The 17,360-nt window shown below is 40.8% G+C and overlaps 2 protein-coding genes across 3 annotated transcripts; one reads left to right on the top strand and one right to left on the bottom strand.

Moving 5' to 3' along the window:
* Positions 1-1,061: 1,061 nt before the first annotated feature.
* Positions 1,062-7,069, top strand: LOC136442527 (2-(3-amino-3-carboxypropyl)histidine synthase subunit 1-like). The gene is made up of 12 exons (XM_066439440.1): positions 1,062-1,196; positions 1,467-1,546; positions 1,929-1,998; positions 2,154-2,217; positions 2,554-2,675; positions 3,171-3,325; positions 3,707-3,825; positions 4,197-4,265; positions 4,615-4,771; positions 5,313-5,413; positions 5,783-5,861; positions 6,185-7,069. Exons 1-12 carry the CDS (start codon positions 1,103-1,105, stop codon positions 6,476-6,478), a joined length of 1,404 nt encoding a protein of 467 aa, XP_066295537.1. The 5' UTR covers positions 1,062-1,102; the 3' UTR covers positions 6,479-7,069.
* Positions 7,070-8,005: 936 nt separating this feature from the next.
* Positions 8,006-16,786, bottom strand: LOC136442514 (uncharacterized). Of its 2 annotated transcripts, none has more exons than XM_066439419.1 (14): positions 16,667-16,786; positions 15,744-15,966; positions 15,286-15,392; positions 14,991-15,125; positions 14,259-14,481; positions 13,375-13,534; positions 12,581-12,753; positions 12,235-12,389; positions 11,773-11,957; positions 11,162-11,379; positions 10,566-10,760; positions 9,911-10,063; positions 8,327-8,456; positions 8,006-8,200 (listed from the first exon to the last, which is right to left on the bottom strand). In XM_066439419.1, the coding sequence occupies exons 1-13, from the start codon at positions 16,758-16,760 to the stop codon at positions 8,333-8,335; spliced, it is 2,145 nt and encodes a 714-aa protein (XP_066295516.1). In that variant the 5' UTR covers positions 16,761-16,786; the 3' UTR covers positions 8,006-8,200; positions 8,327-8,332. The 2 variants fall into 2 exon arrangements, with proteins under 2 accessions (XP_066295516.1, XP_066295525.1); XM_066439428.1 differs by having other exon boundaries at positions 15,744-15,957.
* Between the last annotated feature and the right edge of the window lie 574 nt (positions 16,787-17,360).

The following is a 17,360-nucleotide window of genomic DNA, read 5'->3' as shown; positions in this document are numbered from 1 at the left end:
ACGTCGACATACAATGTAAGATGATAAACAATAAAAACATGTACAGCCGGAGGAGGGAAAAGGCCTATTTTACTTCTGCAAGGTCCTCCTTCTCTGTGCTATTTAAAGTTGATTATCGTCTTAATAACAAATGGCTGATTGATAGAAATAAGTAATACAATTAATACATAGAAAGTGAAAACGATACAATTATAAAGGATAATTGTGATACTGTGCTTATGATGTGCGTAAGAGACTGAATATAGAATTGATTTCATTGCAATTTTGAAAAACAAAATCGTATAGGAATGAAATTGAAGGGAAATCTATTGAGATGTATCGTCCAATAAGATTTATACATCTTCCATTGACTCTAAATCCCAATTCATTGTGACTCGTAGCACCATGTAACGTTATATTGCCTAGTCTCTACCAGACTAACTACACTGGCTATAGTTAGGCTACACCAAGTAATTTTTATGGATGACGTCCGCGCGCGCATTGATTTTGGTCTGTTCCCAGAAAAAAAACAAGAAATTCCGCTTCCTGTAACTATGACCAAAGAGTTCCTTTTTAATATACTATGTTTCTGCAGGCCTGCAAAATCAATGGGATATGGAAAGACACAGTACAGGACAACAGCTGCTGTTCAACTTCAACTGATTTATTCAAATTATTGCTGTTTTCATGATGAATAAAAGAATTGTTACTTGTTACACTGTGTTCTCTCATTCAATTTGTGTCCTAACATGTGTCGTCGACTATTGTATTTCAAATCTAGGCATCTTGTTTTTTCGGCCCTTCTTGTTTTTTTTCGCGCTCTCGCATTAGATTTAGGGTCTCCAAAGGACGTCATCCATAAAAATTACTTGGTGTAGCCTTAGACAGAATATTTGCCAGTGAAGTAAGGCCACCATAGGCCACATTCGCGCGGACTGACTTTCCTGGCCAGTTACTCCCCTTTTGCCTAATTCTTCCATTCATACCCCCGTAGGAAGGCCTGGTGGAGACTACATATTGACGTCCTTAGGCCCTTGGTCATTGGTAACACTACACTACGCACATGGTTGCAACGCCACCTAGCTATTTTGCTCCGCACTGCAGAAGCATCGTCTGCTAGAACATGGCGTCCGTTTCCGGTACAGAACTGTACGATCCTAAAGTTATTTCCGCGAAAACTTCTGCAGAAAAGAGGAGGAGGTTTACAGGACCGAAGGGTATGGGCCAACAGTATATAGTACATAGTAATAAGTATGATAATGTATGAAATATTGAATATGATGATAATGAAGTTATGAACGTTCACGTGTGTGCGTAGGGGTGGGAGGGGGGCATAGTATTTTTTCGTGACAGGAAAAAAATATACAGTTTGCCACTCCTTGGTTTAGCGTACAAGATAGCGATGACAGGGTAAGAAAAGTAGCAAAATCTGTAATTTAAGACCCTGAAAAACATCACTAATTTGCGTTTCCATGTCTGCCCAACAGGAGGAGCTGCAGCACGATTGGCACACCAGATTCCAGAAGACATCCTCAACAATGTGGAACTACAGCAGGCAGTTAAACAGGTGGGGCAGGGATTGTAGTGATGGGGGCCGCTGACATAACTTTTTTTTTACGACCAATCAACTTATAACATAGTTCAAAAACATTTAGATCATGTAAGTATACATTAACGTTTTAGCCTGAGCTTTGGATGAAGAATGTTACCACAATAAGTGATATTGTTTACCTGGTTCTTACATGTTACGTTATGTAACGTTATGTCATGTTATGTAACGTTATGTCATTAATAAACAAGTATTGAAAAACTCACAGCATACTGTAGTGCTGGAAAAAATACTTATAGCATAGCTTTTTAAGGGTTCTTACGTATACAAAGTTTTGTTCATTGATGAGAATATATTATGAAGTGTGATAAATATGGCAGATTTTCATTACCTGTTTCAGTTGCCCTCAAACTACAACTTCGAAATCTTCAAGACAGTTTGGAGAGTCAAATCTTCAGGAGCCAAAAGAGGTAACTGCTTTTTGTTGTTGCTGCTTTTAAACATTTTGGTATTATTTTTTGGTATTGTTTTAAAGAGTACAGCATTTCAACTTTTAAACATGCCCTGCTTTCCTTGAGTTAGAAACTTTAGCAATATTCAAATTCCATTGTTGTTCACTTTTCAGTGGCCTTACAGTTTCCAGAAGGTCTCCTAATGTTTGCGACCACCATTGCAGACATCATAGAAAGGTATGTCCTTTTAAATAGTTTTTTCAAAATTCAGTCTTTTGTTTAAATTTCCAGAATCAAAGGTAGATACAGTTACTAGTACTTATAACTAGTATACATCAATTGAGAGTAAAAAAAGAAGACACAGCAGTTGTCAGAACCTTTATCAGCATTGAACAACAAAGAAATTTTGTAACATAAACTTAAGATATTCAGGCTTTTTGTACCAGACAGATTGGAGTTTCAATTTCTGTTGTTTCTTTGTTCTGCAGGTTTACATCAGCTGACACCCTGATCATGGGAGATGTGACGTACGGTGCATGTTGTGTGAATGACTATTTTATCTTCGTTTTGCAGGTTTACAGAAGCTGACACCCTGATCATGGGAGATGTGACGTACGGTGCATGTTGTGTGGATGACTTCACTGCCAAGGCTCTGGGTGCTGACCTCATGGTGCACTATGGGCACAGCTGCCTCAGTAATAAGCTTTATACACTTTCACAAACTTTTACACTCTGTTTGATTTCATTTGTTCATTCATTCATTCATTTGTTCTTGAGATTTTTCTATTTTCCTTCCTTCCTTCATCTATTTTTCATTTATCCATTTTGTCATTTATTCACCATAAACTGGTAGGTATATAGTGCAGATTATGTCATCCTTCAATATTTGTATATCATTGCCAAGTTTAGTCATTTTGACACCATTAGGCATTAGTAAGAACTCTAAGGCATTTTTAGATGTTATTTGGAGAAATTAAAAGGAAAATATAACATGATAAGCTACATTTTGTGACAGATGAAAAATTGAGAGAATAAAGCCTGAGACCTTTGATTCTTTCAACTTCTTTCAACAATATTTATTTCATGGCTATCCATGCCATGCTATTCTGGCCATCTTTCTTATAATGTTCGCTATCACTATTTTCACATTTGTTTTACAAATACTTTTTATTTACCCATGTGTTGTACAGTCCCCATCGATGCTACATCGGGGATGAAGATGCTGTATGTGTTTGTGGACATTAAGATCGACACCATGCACTTCATCCAGACTGTGAGGCACAACTTCAGCCCTGCTTCCTCCCTGGCACTGGTCAGCACCATACAGTTTGTGGCTGCACTTCAGGCAAGTTCTGTCAGAGTGTGCTAATATAGGAAACATCTTTATGGTCCTGTTCAGAAATCTAAAAGGTTTGCTATCACTGGCCAGGGAGAATTAGTGTAGCTTTGTAAAGTTCCTGATAAGGCTGTCTCCAGCTATAGAGTTTTTCCATCCCACTCTTTGTTTGGAAGCCCATGTTGTCAATTTTCCTTCTTAATTCAAGCTTACAAAAATACATTTTCATCAATTTCATGTCTTGAAGATCAGAATATTTTTTTGGATGGGGTGAAGTTTATGTCCATCCCAGCAAGCAAATTTTTTTGGGCAGTGCCTCAGGAGTGAAGCCAATCTGTATGTCACAGACTCTATTTGTGGTATAAACAAGTTGTTTTTTTCCCTCCACAGGCTGCTAAACAAGAGCTGAGTGAGGACTACAAGGTCCATATTCCCCAGTCCAAACCCCTGTCCCCAGGGGAGATCCTGGGCTGTACTGCCCCCAGACTGCAGGACACTGATGCCATCATGTGAGCGATGTGGTGCTTCTTTGCTAGCTTGTACAGTATATATGAACAGAAACAGTTATGCTTAAACATAACAGAATTAACGTCATGGTACATTTCACTTTTATGGTTGGATGTATATCACATGTCAATAGATAAACTGACAAAATCAATGTCTTGTTCATGGAATCATCTGTGATCAGATTTAAGATAGATGTAAGAGAAGAGACTATCAAAAGATAAACAAAAATACAAGATGAAACAGTTTTAAGGTGTTTCACTTCATCACTTCTTCACATCTCTTTTGCTATTGAGCACTTCTTCACACAAGAAGCATTCAATTTTTGTCAGCTCAATGAAGTAATGGCTGAATACTGGCCCCCATCCCGCCCCAGTTACCTAGGTGACGGCCGGTTCCACCTGGAGGCCATCATGATTGCCAACCCTGAAGTTCCAGCGTACAGGTCAGAATCAAACAGATTCATTTCTCTACAGTATACACATTGATGAAGGTTAGACATCCAGGTAATAAGATATTGCGGTCACTGATGAAAGATAGAAGATGCTATCCTAAACATCTGAACATAGCTACAAAACTTATCCAGTTTCTTTTAGTAACTTTTGTATTGTGTACAATAAGTTGACTCATGATGATGATGATGATTGTGTACACCACAGTATGTAGTTTCTGACTACACTTCAGGTCAGGTCTGCTAGAGGGTGCTGCTATAGGAGAAAACTTGTAAAAGACTTAAATGTTCTGTTCACCTCTGTTCACCTGCTGTGTGTATATCATGTTGCCCCCATGTTTAGGTACGACCCCTACAGTAAGGTGTTCTCCCGTGAGTACTATGACATTGACCTGATGCACCAGAACAGACACCAGGCCATCCAGACAGCCGCGCAGGGGAACAAGTTTGGGCTGATCTTGGGCACCCTGGGCAGACAGGGGTCTCCTAAGGTCTTAGAGGTAAGACATCAGGATGTGTGGGATAAAGCATATGATCAGTCATTTGTTGAGCTAACCCTGAACTAGGACTATATACTTTTACACAGTACTGGTACTGTACAGCAAAAATCGTTTAGCTACAGCCTGGTCCAAAATACTGGAACATCAGTACAGTACTTGAATAGACTAACAATAACACTCAAGTTTATAACTGGTATTTTGTAACTAAAAATGTATAATACCTACCACTAAGGTGAGTATTTAGCATTGGGAAAAGACAAAAACATTGAAATTATACCATCTTTGATTTGAGATCCATTCAAAAGAATGGGTTCTCTTCATTCTGTTAACTGTCTATTCATGTTTCTGTCATCACTGAAGACGAATGGTACAGGTACAGTCTCACGCACAGGTACAGGTTCAGACCTGTAGCTAAAGCTTTGTACTGCCACCTGTATCTGATGTTACATCTAGGTACAAAGCCTTACCTTAAGTGATTATTATACAGTGCAGTACATGTACATGTATGCTTGATCAGGATTTTTTGTGAACCTTGTTACAGCACATTGCAGAGAAGCTCCAGCAGTGTGGTAAGGAGTACATCACAGTCTTACTGTCTGAAGTCTTCCCAGACAAACTCAACATGTTCTCAGACGTAGATGCGTAAGTGATTTCTATATTTGCTCCATTTTAGTTTCTATGTGTGTCTTTAACTTTTAACCACCTAACAGCAAAGATATAACAAAATCATTTTGTTACCCTTCCACAAAATGCTCCATGTTAAAGTTGGTCATGTTCAAATCAAGGTTAAGTGGATAAGATTTCTCTCTGTAGAGGTCTGATAGGTAGTTCACCTACTGGGCTGTCTGGCTTTCCTTTATTTTTATTTTTTTGTGTGTTAACAGAATGCAAGACATCTGTTAGATGCTAATGATAAAAAAATGTCCATAAGCTAGAACTCTGTGTCTGTTCCTAGTGTCTGTTCCTAGCTTGTCTCCTGTAAAAGCTTACATGTCCATGTTGTTTCTGCAGGTGGATCCAGGTGGCATGTCCACGACTGTCCATCGACTGGGGAACGGCATTCACCAAGCCTCTCCTCACGCCTTACGAGGTTTGAGAAATTGTTACATACCTGTATATGTCCATCTGTCGGTATCATAGCTATCTCTACTGTGTACATGTTGCATCCTTTGAAATAACAGCAAAATGTGATTTTGTATGTATGCTTTTGTTCTAATGCAATGCTTCAGTAGCAAGGGGCCACACTAGATAGCAACCAGTTTTTTTTGTCAGAACATGCTAAAAACAATCTAAAATACTTTCGAACAACAGATGATAAACTGTATAGTAAGTGAGCTGTTTGTGTAGGCCACCCTCATTATATGCCCTCTAGGTGTACATATGTAGCAATGTTTTTTTTTTGTTGACTCTCAGGCCTCAGTTGCACTTGATGCTATATCCTGGCAGAACACCTACCCCATGGACTTCTACGCTAACGCCAGTCTGGGGCCCTGGACCGTGAATAACGAGAAACACCGACCGCCACGACCCGTCAGACAGAAAAGAACTGTTACAGCGAAGCCAACGTCAAGTCCGCAGGAGTCTAACCCAACTGGCTCATGTGAACACAGAACTGATAGAAAACCGGATGTTGAAAACCTGACACAGTATGCACTGAACAAGTCGTGTTGTGGAAATGAGTCGTGCTCCAAAATTGCAGAACAGTGAAAAAATAGCCTCATTGGCCATCGTCATAGGTTGTTTTTCCGTGGAGGTTGTGATTTCTGAAATGGAAACAATGAACTACCATAGAGAAGGTAGTGATGTAATGTGTTGAATATATAAGTGAAAATGCAAAGAATACTTAAAAATCTTAGGCTTAAAGTTTTCCTAACAGGTCCAGACGTCTTCACACACATTTTCGAATGACCTTGAATAAGTCTAAAAACTCTAGTTGACGTTAAAGTGTTTGATTGTTAGACACCACACTGTCATCGCCCGAAGAATAATGTTCATGTACACAGCACTTCTTGTACATAAGGAGTAAGTTATCATAATACAAGGATATATGTATTTCATATATGCTTTCCGGTAACAAATTTGACCTTTTACTTCACTGGACCATTAAATTATGTAACAATAGTTATATAGAATGGTTTACTGAAAACACTGCTCTGTGTCGTGTGTACCTTATGGGTCTATAATGACTCATATCACATGTTTGTATTTTTAAAAAAAGCATGTTCAACCTACAATTCTTGACTGTTAGCTCCTTGCTGTTTATAGGGAATGAAATAAAAATCAGACACTTGCATACAATATCAATTAATAATCTGAGCATTGATTTTCAGAAAACTAGAAGCTCACAACTTTTCAACAGTTTTGTTTCTCAGACAGGCAGGCTTGAACAGCTCTGAAAACTAATCTATTTGTGACTCGGAGTTAATGACACCAAGGAGGGCTACACCTACCTCGAACATAGACTCTACCAGCCTCTCGTCAAAGAAGAAGTTTTGAAAGCACAGCAATGAAGAATCTATATTTCGGTAAAACATATTCTGTGTGTTAAGTTTTGTCCATCCTTCATGACCACGTAGATTTCATAATGAAGGCAAGTCTTGTTTTATATTAGCACGCTTGCATCAGTCTAAGGGCCCACAGAGGATGTCATTCATGCAATCAAATCAACATAGCCACCCTACATCTACTTGGTTTTTGACAGAAAAGGAAAAAAAGAAAGCAAGAAAGGATAACACACTTTAGTTTTACCCTGTACCCTCTTAAAACGCCATTCTCACGTATAAGCAAGGTGAAAAGTGGTGAGCTACCATGTCGTATTTCTACATGTAATGTTACTTACCATGTCGTTAAGTTCGTCATAATTTGTGAACCGCGTCCTAGCCGGCGACATATGACTTTTTTTACCAGATCGATCTACAAATCAATAAACGCCTGTTTTTCACTAAACTGAGAAGCAACCGGTAAATTTCCACTCTTCTTTTCATCAGAATCTATGTGCTTCCGAGCATGATAATGAACCGCTGAACGCAGGAAACACGTTTGGTTTAGGCGGTTCAGACGTTTATATGTGTCAAGAATTTGGCGGGAAACCTGAATGGCACGGTATCTGGGAGTTCTCAATGTTATGTTCTCTCCTGAGATCTTAACGCACTTGTGTGTCTATGAAAAAGGAAACGTGACAGAAAATTATTTGGTAAAAAAAGGGACACAAACGACGCAAACTCAGACATCATATAATTTCATCGTTTTATTTTTATAACTCGGAAGTGTGAAAATTAGGTCATCTACAGTCTGATATATTTCATCATATAAATCTAGTTTCATTTATGCATGATTGACCGAATTCTCAAGAGATAGCTTCAATGGTTGTCGTAGTCTTCGTTAAATCTGGCAGAAGTCGTTTTGTCCTAAGCATCAGTAGTCTCAAATCTGTGAACAGAAGAAGAAAAATCAGTTCACAACACATCGAACAATAAAATCAGGAAAATTTGAACAGATTGTGTTGTCATGAGAATTGTTCCTATTAGCTACATGATATAGATAGGTCAGACTCACTTGTCCCTAGGGTCGTGGTGTCGTCTGCCGTAGGAGAACAAGTGGGCCAGAGGTTACGTGGATGATGACGTCATCAAGATTCACCACTGACCTCTTCCCCAGCCAGTGTTGGACACACCCATGGGCGCACCTGTCAGACAAGTAGGGTTCAAAGATATATTCGTAATGTAATCTTTATCTCCATGAAAAATGGAGATATTGTTTTGGGTGCACGTGTGTCTGTCTGTTTGTTTGTCTGTTTGTGTTTCCGGACTACTGTAGTCAGCATAACTCAAGAACCTCTTGATTGATTACGATGATATTTGGTATGTGGGTAGGTGTAATGAAGCCGAAATTCAAGGTCGATTTTGGGCCCCCTGGTATGTGACCTTGGTACTGCAGCAGAAATTCCATTTTTGTATCTCTTGACCTGGACGTACTATGGTCTTGATTTTTTGGTGGCAAATAGCTTGTGGTGTAATGAAGACGTGGTGTGGGTATGGGTCCCCTAGCAGCTTGCTCTGGAACTGCAGGGGCGTTATCGTGAGAATCTTCTAAGGATGATAACTGAACAAAGGAACGACGGGTTTCCATGATATTTAGTATACAGGTAGCTTAGACAGATGTACACAATGAAGTGCAAATTATGTTAATTGGACTTAATTTGCATAGCTAATGAGGAAAATCTATATTTGCTGTGTTTTTCATTATCAGACTCAAATGCATGTAACGTATGTAGTTTATGGAAAGTGGATCATCAACAGATACCAATTATGCAAATAGATTCCTAATTTGCATAATTAATGCAAAACACCATATCTCATCTTATTGGAAAATTATAGGACTGTCAATATGATACTTAGTATGCAGGTAGCGTAGACAGAAATGTACATAATGAAGTGCAAATATGCTAATTGTGACTCAATTTGCATAGCTAATGAGGAAAATCTATATTTGCAGTGTTTTCCATTATCAGACTTAAATACATGTAACATGTAGTTTATGGAAAGTGGAGCATCAACAGATACCAATTATGCAAATAAATTCCTTATTTGCATAATTAATGCAAAAACACCATAATTCATCTAATTGGAAAATTACAGGACTGTCAATATTGCAACATGTGTAAGTTAGATAAAGGTGTTTATGACCAAGCATATAGTATGCAAATGTGTAAGTCATTTGCATGAATAGAATTGTTCATGGAGATATGAGGTCGTGGAACTTTTGTTAGTTTAGAATTGCCAAATGTTTGTGTGTGTGTGTGTGTGTGTGTGTGTGTGTGTGTGTGTGTGTGTGTGTGTGTGTGTGTGTGTGTGTGTGTGTGTGTGTGTGTGTGTGTGCGTGTGTGTGTGTGCCTACGTGCGTGTGTGTATGTGGCTCTGTGGGTGTTCCTTTTCGATGTCACCTCAATTTTGATGTATATACTAATGTAGATGGAAGTGCATGCATTCTCCAAGAAAATGTCGGAATGTAAGACTCACCACTCACTTGGCGACCTATTCTACCTGCCAGAAAAGTGGGGTGGTCAGAAAACGTTACGATATTCCCTTTCTTTATCTACTTGGAGATTGATAGAAGGGAAGATAAGGATTGACACTTAACCTGTTTCCTGGCTGAGAGGCCCTGCAGACGAGGACACCACACCTCAGGTAGACTCTAGTGACGTCACTGATAAAGTTGAAGGCTTGGAACTTGAACCTATCAATGGAGTGGCGTGGAGCTGCCAGCTGGTGGTAGGTGGGGTCCACACCGCACCTAGGAAGCAACATATGGAGGCAGTGTGGCTCATGTATGTCTGTAAGCTTCGTTGTTGAGATAACCTTCCACTTGAACCTGCCACATCTATTGTTATGCCATTATTCCACCATGACTATGACGGTGGGCTACTGCCCGAATAATGATTTGATCGTTGAGGAGTTGTGCTGTTCTTTCGAGGATACCCGACCGTACCAAATGAGCTACTACCCTGATTGTGTGTATGTGTGATCTTTTAATGAAATAGACGGAAAACATAGATTCCCTTAGAATTCGAAGCTTGCGAAGAAGAAAACAATATTGCTAGAAATTGCTGCTGTCCCAATCCCCTATGACTACTTCTGTTTACAGCATTGCAATTATGTGGCCATCCACGTGTAAATTATTTGTATTTGCAGAGTCTAAAGCATCACAACTGTGTACCGAGTGTTTGTATGTTTTCCCGAACAAATGGGGAAAAAAACTGACTACATATTTTATACATACAGTAATGAACACTCACGCTTCCTGAATGATCTGGTACTGGTAGCCCCCACCAGTGGAAGTGGGCGTGTCCGTAGTTATACAGTCCTCCACTATGATGCTGGGATCAGGGTCAGAGGTCAAGAGCTCGATCTCCACTATAACGTTGCCCCCAATCTTGACGACAAGCGGGGAGTCAGTGTTGTACGACATACAGCTGGCATCATGGCAGAACCTGGGATGGGTGTTTGGTTTTCAAATAAAAACGTCTTATTAACTTAAAACGGTCCAGGGAAACATGACATAAAGTCAAGAGCAAGAAACGTAGAAGACTAATATTCTCAAATTACTGTAATGTATATGTGGACAAAACGAAAATACGTGACATCATAGTGCTCACATGTTTTTAGTCCTTACTTCTCGCCATAAAACATGTTGATCAATTTTCACCTTAGATTACGTTTTTGCTTATTAAAGTGAAGTATGCCACTGTGAAACAATGCCATGTTTTACTTTTTACTGTATAGCATGTTCTGACTTTTTGATGTAAAACATTATGATTTTTAATACGTCTCACCGGTGCCATACAGCAGTTGTTTTTCCTCCCTATAGTAAAATAAAATCTTGCGTCCCCACCTTAAAACAGCTTGTAGCTTCCCCATGCCCTGTTCGTAGAACCTGTCGGGCTGAACCACGGGGTTGTAGTCGGTGAGGAGGGACTTGTGCCGCGGCATCTGACAGGTGAAGTCCAGCTCAAAGCCGCAGGCGCGGATGATGGGGGAGGACGAGGCCCCGGGGAGCATGCGTCCGTCCTCTATCACCTTGTTACGGTATATGATAAAGTCTGCTGTCATCTGTGTGAAAATGAGTCAATACCATTCGAGAGGGTCAAAGGTTAGAAAATAGGCTCATTGTGTAGCTAGCTGGTAACATGTTTTTATTGAAATTATCTTAAAATGTCTTCAATGTTACAAATTATTTAAGAAAAAATGTAATAAGGTATGATTATGTCACATTTTGCAAATTTGAATTGAAGACAGGGAAATTAGTCATTTGGCTCTTAGTTGATATCTCTCAGTACTATCTTACGAGGAAATGGTTCAAGGTTCAAACGCGCAAAATAGAATTTGTACCACATTCATTTCTTGTGTTTCTCTTTCTATGTCTCTTGTAAGGAAGCTTTGCAATTTATGAAAGTATAAATGCCAATTTGATATATCACGTTCGTGATTTCCCTATATACGTGCCGAGCTGGTTGTTCCACACCCAATCAGCGGCGCCAGGATGCTGACGTGGGTGCTGTTGCTCCGTGCAGTACAGGACGAGTCCGCTAGGTGGAGTGCTGGTCCGTACACTTGCGGAAAATATCTTCGTGGGAAGTCCACTTGCATGCCGTACGAAGAGCAGGATATGATCGCGTATGTGCGGAGATCTGAAAAAAAACCTTGATCAGCTACCACAAAGACCTAATGGAGGATAAAAGTAGCGCTGAACTGTTTCATTGTGCCTTTCATGCTTGAGTCTTGTCTGCCATTTAGCTGTATTCTACCACCTTAAATACTTAAAGAGCACAACAATGCCCTCAACCCCGGGTAAATCACTGTTCTAGACTCAAACATTTTATGTCAAACGGATGTCATATCTGTTATCATTTACAAACGAAAACTGTATAAGTGCTCCGCTCCTGAGGTCTCGCCAAAAATAATCACCCTCTGAGGAAATAGGGCCCGAGCGGCTGCTCCCCGGGAATCCTGACGGTCCTGGTGTTTGGTTATCTGTTGTTGTTGGTGTCTCATTGAGACATAACTCCGTCTGCAGTGGACCCTGGTCTGCAAAAGCCGATAGCGACTGAAAGTCCTCAACACTGGGAAGGAACAAAAGAAACGCAGAGCTTCAGAGCATTTTACAGTGTTTTTGAATATTTGCAGCCACTTTGTTTTGTGACTATGGTTTAACTCTGAGCATCTGCTTGTACAGCCTCTGCTGGTTCTCCTTGTCTTTTCATTGGAACGATTCTATGACCATCCCTCCCTCAGATAATGGAACCGTTCTTACTTGTAGACTCTGCTTGGATCGCCCGCCAGGTCTGTAAGTTCCCGGATGTCCACCTCGGTGCCCACCCCCACAGCGTACAGAGTGATCCCATCCTCCCGCGCAAAGTCTGCCGCCATGCGCACCCCGACCCGCGACTCGGGGTTGTTCTTACCGTCTGTGATCACGATGGCAATCTGTAGAAAGGTCAACAATCAGTATATGTGATATCACAATCCGCTGACAACATATATATGAGTAGTTATAACTGAAGGCTGGCGTCTGTCCTTGGTGCTGAATGCTTCCATTGGTTATGGTGTACCTAAAGGGGTGTTTGTATTCACGTGACTTTAGCGACTCAGTGTTGTTTTTACCGTCTGTGATCATGATGGCAATCTGTGGAAAGGTCAACGATCGGTTTATGTGATATCACAATCCGCTGACAACATATATATGAGTAGTTATAACTGAAGGCTGTCGTCTGTCCTTGGTGCTGAATGCCTTCCATTGGTTATGGTGTACATAAAAGGATGTTTGTATCCGCGTGGCTTTAGCGTGAGCATTCTCGCCATGCGGGATGTTGAAATCTTGAAAAGCTGCCATTAAGGATATTACACAGCATGCAAAATTATAAATCTGACCTTGGGTGTTTCTGATGTCAGGAACAAGCTTTCTACTTTCTAGTAAAATTCTGTCAGGTTATGATGTACAGGCACGGTCATGAAAATGAAAGATACCAAAGTCTGTTAAATGCTTAGGCCCTAGAGCTACTAAGTTGAAGGCTAGTCTCGTTTTACCACGCGAGAGTTACATCTGACCTTTTTCGCGCCCTCCCTCTGTGAGAACCTGTTGGTCATGTACATGATGGCCTTCCCCGTCTCTGTGCCTGGCCCGTCCATGTACACGATCTGAGCCAGGTCGTTCCGCAGGGTGTGAACGTCCGGAAGGTCGAACCAGAACTCGTCCTGCTGACCAATGCTGTAACATGCAAACAGTGATCATTGACGTCTATGCCGTAGTCTAAACCTGGCCTTCCTGTCTTGTAGAATTCGGCAAAAAAAGGAATAATTGGACCAGTGATAATACCCATCATATATATTATAGTAGTAATACGAAGTGATAGCTAGGTTATGTTTTATTAAGCTGCTTTTTAGATTAATTGTATATACCGACCGTTTGTTATTTGTAGTCTATGTGCTTTGTATTGTCTTGTGTGTGGGCCACGACACCAGCAACAGCTGCCTGTGGCCCACGTGTATTGTACTGTTTTACAATTTCATTAAATCACAAAAAAATCACAAATCACAATTGGCCAGGAGAGCCAGTCCGCAGGTAGGTTAATATTTCCCCCTCGAAGACTGCGCCTGGCCAGTCGAACCATGTGGTGGCCAAACTCCAATGGCAAATTGTTCTCCCTATAGCTGGCGTAGTTAGTCTAATAGAGATTGTCTATGCCATGTGTTTTCTTACAACTTGGTCTGTTGCTCACTAGATGTGCAGAAATAAAATCAATCACGTTGAGATAGCGCCTGCCGTGTCGACGGAGAAATGTTCTAAATCAATATTTTCATTTACAACATTTCTCCATCAACATGGCGGACGCGACGTTACGTCATCGTCACGTGACTGCAAACACAATACATTATAAGTACAGACATCAGTCAATAACTGTGTAGAACTTAGAAACACGACAGACACACACCTGTACTGAATGGTAGCAACCCGTGTCTTATTGGGCCCGATGTCGAAATCACTGACCAGCTGTCGACAAAACTTCTTCTCCTTCTCGAAGTTGAGGTGTCCGACGCTGGCTGATCCGTCCAGAAGAAAGATGAGGTCCATCTCCACCTGACACTGCGGTTCCTGCAGGTGTTTCATTCCGATTGCGGTCGGGTTGAACGCTGGCAGCCCCAGAAATGTAGGTCCTGACACATTTCAAACACAATGCAAGTCACAATAAGCTCTTTCGTAGATTCGAGGACGCATGTTCAGTGTCAAAGGTGAAGGCCCCTATCGTATCAACAGTTCTCGTCTCGATCCTGTCTCGATGTGCATAGCAATGTCCAGACGGGTTTTGGTTACCTCTCAGGGGCCTTCACCTTTGACATTGCAAATGCGTACTCAAATCTACGAAAGGACTTATATTCAGCTGTACGAGGGGTCGTGTAATACAATTTCTTGATATGTATAAAGTCACCGATAAAAAGTCAGTGTTTTTCTTTTAGTATAATGGTAATATAAAAATATCATAAACGCAGGAGCTACAGCTGATAGAATATCTAAAAAAAAAAAAGTTGGCTAGCGCTATCATTTCCAGGCATGCCGTTGAGCTATAACAAATATCGACTCAAATAGTACGAGGTGCACGGTTACAGTGCTATCGAAATTAAAGAATTACTCAATCTTGCGTCCAAACAATAAACTTTCTACGAACGTCTGCACGATCTGGGTAGTGGAAACAGACAGTCCCTGAAGCCGCATGCGCAGACGGGGGAAGGTCTGTCGTTCATGCAGAATCCCAAGTCACACTCACATCCGGGTACTGGATAGCCGTAACCTCCACAGTAACCTGATATTCAAACATGCAAAGTTGACTGAATGTAAGATTCTCCTTTATGTTTGTTACGTTTTGACCGTTGTTGTAACTATTAAAACAACCCAAATTTGTTAAACTGTGTATTTGAAGGTTATGTATTGTCAAGCTAGGCAGCTTTCTCTTGGTCTCGTACCCAGACACCTGCTCTCGTCCTCAGAGTTCATGCAGTCGGCAGTCCCATCACAGACCCAGAGAGACGGCACCACCTCACGATCATTACAAACGAAGTTTGTCCAGTACCTGAGATGTGAAGAAATAACTGAAAATCATGCCAAAAGAGTCTTCCTCGTCAAAGCTCATTTACCATAAATAGTCGCTTTCGTAGATTCGACTACGCATGTGCAGTGTCAAAGGTGAAGGCCCCTGGCATTGTCATCTCGATTTGCATAACAATGCCAAGACGGATTTTGTTTCCGTCTCATGGGACTTCACCTTTGACACTGAACATGCGTGCGGATTCGAATCTACGAAAGCGCTAAAAGTGAGCATTTCTGATGAGTAGATCTATAACGTTAGATAGAGTCTTCCTCCTTTTTTGCTCTCACTACGCCACACAAATGTAGACATAAATGTACTAAGTTGCAGTATAACCTCTCTTCGCCAATCCTAGCACGTTTACTCATCCATCTTGTATGGACCGCAGTGTCCCTCAGTAGTTTCAGGAGACCCTCAGAAGATGGCGTGGGTTCTTCATCCCCATCTGTATCCCCCCTGCCGTCTCTTATGGGACTGTCGTGACTCAGTTCCCGTCCGATGGATGAATGGCAGCGTCCGTTCACACATTGTCGCCCTTCCTTTTCAACTCCTACAGTCACTTACAACAAAACGAAATGACTCAATCTTATAGGACGTTTTATAAGCTAGTTCGGAGTTGCTACTACGCATGTGCAGTGTCAAAGGTGAAGGCCCCCGAGACGTGAACAAACCCAGTCTGGGAATTGTTATGCAAATCTAGACAATGTGGAGACGAGCACTGTTTACAAGCCGGGGGCCTTCACCTTTGAAACTGCACATGCGTAGTAGCAACTCCGAACTAGCTTATTTAGGACACATTTAGTAAGACTTTTGCAGAAAAAGTATCTCGTGTTAGGTTCCTTACGAGGACTGTTCCCAAATGTACATACATGATGTATTTCATATTAAACAGGACCATCGTCGTATGTTACAGTGTGGTTTACTGTAAGAACTACAAAGATAGTTCACATATGGCCACGTTTGAGTGCACTTTGTTACATTACACAAGAATCGTTCCGACAGATGGAAAACAATGCGAAGTTTTCAATCTGGAATGTAAACCAAGTTACGGTTTCAATCACTGGAAGATTGGTCAATCTATCAAAGACCCTGGCGTGGAAACGGCTACCCAGACAATAGAAGTCGTGCATGATGGAAAGAAAAGATGACAGCGTGTAAGTTTCCATCTAAAGAAACTACTTTCGCGCGATTAAGATGAAGCTATATCAAATCCACATCTAACCTTAGCTGAGAAATGTCTCTTGTACAAAGTCACGTACCTGTCTCTGCCGCACAAAGTACTAGATCATTGAACATCAGCGTTAGAATGAGCAATATTACTGCCATGCTTGCTCGACACACGGGCGCCGCCATGACAGCTATGACGTGTCACGCTCTCCTGTCTCAGGGAAACACCTGTATTTTACTGTGACAATCATGTCTGTCTTAGAATAAAGACATTAGAATACGGTTGATGTAATTTTTGCTGAAACACCTGGGTTATATGGTAGCGGCAACCGTTAGCTTGTTCATGTTCATTCTTTAAATCAAGAATGTTCAATCCGTATAGCCGTGCTTGACTGCGTTAACGTTAACTTATAAAGACTTCTAAGATGCTATTCTGCGATGGTTAGGTTATAGAAAATGAATTTGAATTCAAGTGCTAATTTTGGAAATGTGATTTACTTGAATATAACGTATTATTTGTTCGTGGTGCACCGGCTGTGATTTAAATTCATTACGATTTTACAATAAAGTTCTTTATGTCGAAATAAAAAAGGTCAAGCGATTGAAGTAACTAAAGATGCTTTTTGAATATTATTTTCTCTGGTGTTTTCAGTCTGTTCAATGTTCAATGTAACTCCTTAGGAGGGGTTGGATGGCACATGGTCATGTAGTTTCTGTGCTGGAATGTTGTCGTCTCAATTCGCACTTACCATGTCTATGTCCCACATTTGTCGCTAGAACAATGTT

This window comes from Branchiostoma lanceolatum, chromosome 1 (assembly GCF_035083965.1).
Source record: "Branchiostoma lanceolatum isolate klBraLanc5 chromosome 1, klBraLanc5.hap2, whole genome shotgun sequence".
Lineage (NCBI taxonomy): Eukaryota > Metazoa > Chordata > Leptocardii > Amphioxiformes > Branchiostomatidae > Branchiostoma > Branchiostoma lanceolatum.
This window is presented reverse-complemented; position numbering and strand designations above follow the sequence as displayed.

What these genes read in the sequence shown, in the direction of transcription:
- LOC136442527 (XM_066439440.1), top strand. Translation starts at nt 1,103, where the DNA reads ATGGCGTCCGTTTCCGGTACAGAACTGTACGATCCTAAAGTTATTTCC. An exon ending in TACAGCAGGCAGTTAAACAG is followed by an intron (nt 1,547 to 1,928) that starts GTGGGGCAGGGA and finishes TACCTGTTTCAG; the next exon opens with TTGCCCTCAAACTACAACTT. An exon ending in CAGGACACTGATGCCATCAT is followed by an intron (nt 3,826 to 4,196) that starts GTGAGCGATGTG and finishes ATCCCGCCCCAG; the next exon opens with TTACCTAGGTGACGGCCGGT.
- LOC136442514 (XM_066439419.1), bottom strand. Translation starts at nt 16,760, where the DNA reads ATGGCGGCGCCCGTGTGTCGAGCAAGCATGGCAGTAATATTGCTCATT. An exon ending in ACTACCCAGATCGTGCAGAC is followed by an intron (nt 14,482 to 14,990) that starts GTTCGTAGAAAG and finishes GAAATGTGTCAG; the next exon opens with GACCTACATTTCTGGGGCTG. An exon ending in GTTGCTACCATTCAGTACAG is followed by an intron (nt 13,535 to 14,258) that starts GTGTGTGTCTGT and finishes TGCATGTTACAG; the next exon opens with CATTGGTCAGCAGGACGAGT.